The sequence below is a fragment of the Zingiber officinale genome, chromosome 9A, assembly GCF_018446385.1.
Source record: "Zingiber officinale cultivar Zhangliang chromosome 9A, Zo_v1.1, whole genome shotgun sequence".
In the NCBI taxonomy this organism is placed as follows: Eukaryota; Viridiplantae; Streptophyta; class Magnoliopsida; order Zingiberales; family Zingiberaceae; genus Zingiber; species Zingiber officinale.
Window position 1 is genome coordinate 118,046,062 of NC_056002.1, and position 6,273 is coordinate 118,052,334.

At 41.6% G+C, this 6,273-nt stretch overlaps 1 protein-coding gene across 1 annotated transcript; it reads left to right on the top strand.

Moving 5' to 3' along the window:
- Nucleotides 1-3,206: 3,206 nt before the first annotated feature.
- Nucleotides 3,207-6,069, top strand: LOC122020475 (beta-fructofuranosidase, insoluble isoenzyme 3-like). Its single transcript, XM_042578419.1, has 7 exons — nt 3,207-3,587; nt 3,968-3,976; nt 4,062-4,918; nt 5,010-5,168; nt 5,240-5,481; nt 5,561-5,654; nt 5,744-6,069. Exons 1-7 carry the CDS (start codon nt 3,404-3,406, stop codon nt 5,927-5,929), a joined length of 1,731 nt encoding a protein of 576 aa, XP_042434353.1. The 5' UTR covers nt 3,207-3,403; the 3' UTR covers nt 5,930-6,069.
- The last annotated feature ends 204 nt before the right edge of the window (nt 6,070-6,273 follow it).

Below are 6,273 nucleotides of genomic sequence, written 5' to 3' on the forward strand. Positions count from 1 at the left end.
CCCTAGAATTTTCCACCTACTTAGAATCCACTAGGACTTTTGTCTAAGAACATTTAGGACTTTCCTACAAGCTTAGTCACACTTGTTATATCATAAGAGAACTTAACTTTGAACTCTTTGTCATTATCAAAATACAGGTTAGATCGTCTGGTGCTCTCTGCACCAACACTTCATTTATTCTATGCATGAAGTTATGTACTTTAACGTCGTTAAAAATAGTTTTCAATCATATTATGATTAATACAGTAGTTGGATGTATGGTAAACCATAGAGAGAATAGTGTTAAGTCAATGAATGATTCATCTCTCTCTTAGATTAAGAGTTAACATCCTAGCCGCTTGATAGAGATATTATTGACTTGAAATCCATGGCCATGAGAGGAATGATTTTATCATTCAAGAAAAGTCTATTATATCTTGGAAATCAAGTAAAATAATTAATTAATTTGATGATGATGCATAATGTACCAAATTAATTAGGATGTAGGCTAGATGAAGAGATTGAATTACATAGTAATTGGTTCACGATGGTTTATGATTTAACACTAATATTAATTTTATCATATTGGATGACTAAAAAACGTTGCTAGATTTTTATCTTAGTCTATATATGAATTTATATTGTCTTCATGTATAAAATCTAGATGGTCGTATGCATAGCACGTAAACATGAACATTATCTATACTTGATTATTTTAGTGGATACTAAAATTAATCAATAAGAATTAATTAAATTATTAATTAATTCTCAAATATTAGAAACTAATATGTGTCAAGATCAAATATGACTTTATTTAATTCAAATAAGAGGAAATAGAGAATTTGTATAGACACAATCATGATGATCCTTTAAAATTTTGAAGAGTCATAATTCTTCATTTTTCTTGAAGAATTAATAGAGATTATAATTCTACTTAAATGAAGAATTAATGGAGGTCAGTCCGAGATCATCCTGGTAGGTCAATCCGGGATCAGCTTGGGTACGAGTCAAAATTTCCATTATTTAAGTACACCCGATTCATTACGAAGCCAATTCGATTGAAGAAGATAAATCTGGAAGAAAGATAAATCCTGTAGCAATCGATGTGGTCCGAGTTAATAGCTAGAAAGACGATCCAATGGGAGTTGATGGATCCCTCGCTTTCTGGTTGGATCATTATCAGTAAAGGAGAGCACTTTTTATTTGACCATTTTAGATAAATATCTCTTTGCATGAAGAAATATCTCCTGTTATTATGATTTTTGCCCTTCGTTTATTTGTGTAGTGAGCAATCTACTAAAGCCGAAGTAGGAGTTAGTCTTTTTCCAAAAACAGAAAAGAAATAATAAAAAACATAAAGAATCAGGTAATATCGAATTTAAAGTGATCAGTTCGACTCAATAAACAACTTTTACTTATCGCTAATATCCATACTTGGATAATAATTTAACGTCCTTTCGTTATATACACTATAGTCCAAAATTGACTAAAAATGTCACTCCTTTAATTTCATTAATATCTAATTAAATTACCTTTCTATTTAATGATAGTGGATCATGGAACAGTGGAAGTAATTATACCGATAGTCACAATGATATCAAAACTTCTCTTTAATAACGTCGACCTGTAGATTCTGCCTCTTATTAATTAATATCTAGAGCTAGTAATATGAGACCACACCCCTCATGATGTTGCTTCATCCAATGATATCGAAAGCATCGGTGTAAATTGGATATATAATATTAATTTAAAAAAAACCTTTGCCTTTTAAGTGTCACTAATTTCCATTAGATTTTATAGGGTCCCGGCGAACTTTTTGTTTTAAAAGGAAGAGCATAAAGAAAGAAGCGAGTGCATCACAATTCACGGGATATCAACATGATCATCTAGCGATCGACGGAGGCCTTCCATTTTGCCCTTTGGCGTGTCTCTTCGGAGGAGCTGACTTAAAAAAAGAATCAAGTTGGCACTTCTTGTCCTTCCTCCACTATGAAACCATTGCTCACTAATTAAAGAGCATAAAAGGTGTATAAATTATTTATGTTTTAACTTTGTGCTAGGTTCAACTCGTGCCCTGTCCTTGATCTAAGTCTTTGTCATTTTTGGCATAAATAGATTCGGCATGGCCTGATTCTTTAAACAAGTTGTACCAAATCTGATCTTGCTTAGTCCTTATTAGGTTGTGTAAGGTATAATCTTCTCTTATATTTAGATATACATATTTTTCCCTTGTTCTTAGTTCGTCTATTGAAAAAAACCAAAGTTAATTTGTTTATTGGATAAATATATTCATTTTTATTAGGATTTGAAACTTTTCTTTTGCTTATTTCCTTAAGTATTATATCACTGCGTCACATCCGATTCTGTTTGATTATTCTTAGAAGATGATGACTTTTCTCTTAATAAATTTTAAGTAGCATATTTAAAATGGACCTTCAAAAGATTGATCATTAAATTTAAATTCTTATTTTTTTTATTTATTTCTTAAATGTTTTACTATTATATCACATCTGTTGCTATGATAGCCCTCTACTATGGGCATTTATGGAGAAAACTTTTTAATCCAGTTTGTTGAATGGTCCTATTTTTTTTGTTTGGATCGGAGCAAATAAACATATCCAGTTCATGTATATCAGTGAAGGGAGTTGGCATTACCCTAGTTCAGATCCTTTGTCCCGAAATTTTTCTGTCCCCGTGTGTCATAGTCGAGCGGACAGATCATATTACATTTCAATGCATCATGACATCTTTAAGATGTGTATTGTATTCTCGTGATGTGCAAGACATCCTTGAGATATAATCTGATCCGTCCGATCGACAGTAGGACACGGGGACAAAGAAATTTCGGGACAGAGAATCCGAACTCGACATGACCCCGACTCATTTTTGCATTTAATTTTTACAAGTGAGATGGGCTGAGATCGGGACGTCCGAAAGTACTCAGGGCGCGTCTGGAACGGTTCATCTCAATTGTGGAAATGAAACATAAAAATAAACTGGTACCATATCAAGCCCTATCAAGAAGAAACGGTTCACACACAGTCAATTGTCCTCTTCCAAGAAAAAACAGTGACCAAGAAGAACAACAGCAACCTTTATCTGGCGACGAATCATTTGTCCCCCAAAATCGTCTCCCTCAAAAGTCTTCAAATAATCTTCCACTCCTAAATTTAATTGTTTATTTTTAGCAAAGCGTAAGGATTAGGATTTATTTTTTCCTTAATGACACGATTTAGCTGGCACGACCAGATCTCAGGCGTCATTTCCAAGCCCTCCTCTCTCTATTTATGCCCGATCTCCATCCGACGCTTCATCTGCGCCCCTCTCGTCTTCTTTCTTTCTTTCCTCTCTGCCCCCTTCTGTTTTTTTTTTCTGCTTGGATTTTTTTTTTTGTCTAGGCGTTTGATCGGCCGGCGAGAGGGGAATGGGACCTCGGCGGGGAGCTGGGTGGGTGCTGGCGCTTTTGGCGCTGGCGCATTGGTGGGCAGCGGCGGTGGAGGCGTCGCATGCTGTCTACGAATCGCCTCGGTCCGCGCCGCCCGCCGCTGCCATCGGCAGCGAGCTGAGGACCGGGTACCACTTCCGCCCGCCGAGAAATTGGATCAACGGTTCGTTTCTTCGCGCCTCTTCCTCTCCTCCCCCTTTTACTTTTTTATGTGTTCGCGGCGGCTTCGTACGGTTCCCCGGCCGCCGTGGATTCCGCCGGCGAGATCCACGGCGCACGTTAGATATATACTCCTGGAGTTGGATAAGGTGCTCCGGAGTGGACACCACCGGGCAACCTCGACGCCGGGTAACCAACCGAATCGTGCTACCTACACAGCCGTCTGCAGCTCGCACGCATTTTTTTCTTTAATTAATGCATCAAAACAACTTTTTGTTTTCAATAATTTTCTACGCCCATCACTGACGCGGTTGCTGTTTTGACTTCTCCTCCCCGTCCGCAACCGAACTTGAATGTTCAAATTACGGACCCAACTGTGCGCAGATCCGAATGGTATTCGCTCTCACCAACTCGCTTATTATTATTGTTATTTTTTTTCCCAATTCTGTCCAATTCAATTTTCGTAAACGAAACCCAGGCCCGATGTACTACAACGGAGTCTACCATCTGTTTTACCAGTACAACCCTAACGGTTCGGTCTGGGGCAACATCATCTGGGCCCACTCGGTCTCCACCGATTTAATCAACTGGGAGGCGCTCGAACCGGCAATCTACCCCACCATCCCGTCCGATATTAACGGGTGCTGGTCCGGATCCGCCACCATCCTGCCGGGCAACCGCCCCGTCATCATGTACACGGGCATCGACCCGCAGAACCGCCAGGTCCAGAACGTGGCGTACCCGAAGAACCTTACGGACACGTACCTCCGCGAGTGGGTCAAGCCCGACTACAACCCGGTGATCGCGCCCGGTTCGGGAATTAACGCGAGCGCGTTCCGCGACCCCACCACGGCGTGGCGCGGCGGCGGCCACTGGAAGCTGGTGGTCGGGAGCAAGTGGAACAAGAAGGGGGAGGCGATCCTTTACCGGAGCCGCGACTTTGTGCGGTGGGTTAAGGCGAAGCACTCGCTGCACGCGGCGAGGGACACCGGGATGTGGGAGTGCCCGGACTTCTACCCGGTGGCGCTACGCGGCCAGCGGGGCCTCGACACGTCGGCGGCCGGAGGCTCCGACGTGAAGCACATCCTGAAGGTGAGCCTGGACCTGACGCGGTACGAATACTACACGATCGGGACGTATGACCACGTCAAGGACAAGTACGTGCCCGACGGCACGTCGCCGGACGACCACACCGGGCTGCGGTACGACTACGGCAACTTCTACGCGTCGAAGACGTTCTTCGACCCGAAGAAGAACAGGAGGATCTTGTGGGGGTGGGCCAATGAGTCCGACACCGTGGACGACGACAAGGCCAAGGGATGGGCAGGAATCCAGGTCAGTTCAACTCCCTATACGATTCATTTCATTTAAAGTTAAGAACTTTTTTCCTTATTTTATTCAAATATTGCTCTCCTTTGATCTTCAGGCTATTCCAAGAACTATTTGGCTTTCCAGAAACGGCCGCCAGCTTATGCAATGGCCCATCGAGGAGCTCGAATCTCTGAGAAGCAAGCACATCGTTGTCCAGAACACGCAGGTGCCGAGTGGTGGTTTCTTTGAAGTGCAGGGAATCGATTCCTCTCAGGTCCTGCTCTTTTCCCATGCTTAATTAGCTTACGAAAACGGAGTAACATATGGTCGTAATTTGAAGTGCAGGTGGATGTAGAGGTGACTTTTGAAGTGACAGGGCTGGAAAAAGCTGAGGCCTTCGATCCTTCATGGACGACTAATGCAGAAGCACTCTGTGGCCAGAAGAGAGCAAACGTCAGGGGTGGAGCCGGGCCATTTGGTCTCCATGTTCTAGCTTCAGTCAACATGGAAGAGAGAACTTCCGTCTTCTTCATAATCTTCCAAGCTCAAACAAAATACAAGGTCCTCATGTGCCATGATCCTACCAGGCAAGTTCCATGTAGTTTCTTGGATGAGCTAACTGTTATCTAAAAGACCAAATATTCATCCTTTTGCTATCGTGCATAGGTCAACGCTGAGACCAAACATATACAAACCAACGTTTGCGGGCTTTGTCGATGTCGATATACCTGAAAGTGGCAAAATATCTCTGAGGAGTTTGGTATGCTCGATTAATCTTTTGGACAATGGTTTTCCTTGTATCATAATGTATATTTCTCTGTTCGAACCTGGTTAAATGCCATATTGCAGATTGATCACTCTGTGGTGGAGAGCTTTGGGGCAGGGGGGACGACATGCATTACATCCAGAGTTTATCCCAGCACAGCCATCGGAAGAAATGCTCATCTATTTGTGTTCAACAATGGATTAGCCAATGTGAAAGTATCAAAGCTCGAAGCATGGGAGATGAAGAGACCCTTCATGAATGGAGCATGAGACTGCATTCATCGTAATGTCCTCTTGAAGGCTTCTTAGTTTATTTCGAACTGAGAACTTGATTCGTAATGTTGAGCATATTATCTTCTGTCACTGCCATATGTAATAGATAAATGAAATCAAGATATATTCTTCTGATATGTAATGCAATTTGTTTGCAAAGATATACGTGTACACATTCAATGGACCAAAAAAATCTAAAAAGCAAGGTTCACTACCACAGTGAACCAGAGGGTACTGAGAAACCATGTGGAGATGATCTTGTTCAGATATTAATAGGTATTGAAACAGTCTGGTGCTTTGACAAGACTCGTGGTTGGCCAACTTGCTTTAGTTTTGAGAAA

Coding starts and splice junctions, on each gene's coding strand:
- LOC122020475 (XM_042578419.1), top strand. CDS start 3,404: ATGGGACCTCGGCGGGGAGCTGGGTGGGTGCTGGCGCTTTTGGCGCTG. Junction 4,919..5,009: donor AGGGATGGGCAGGAATCCAG/GTCAGTTCAACT, acceptor TTTGATCTTCAG/GCTATTCCAAGAACTATTTG. Junction 5,655..5,743: donor AAATATCTCTGAGGAGTTTG/GTATGCTCGATT, acceptor GCCATATTGCAG/ATTGATCACTCTGTGGTGGA.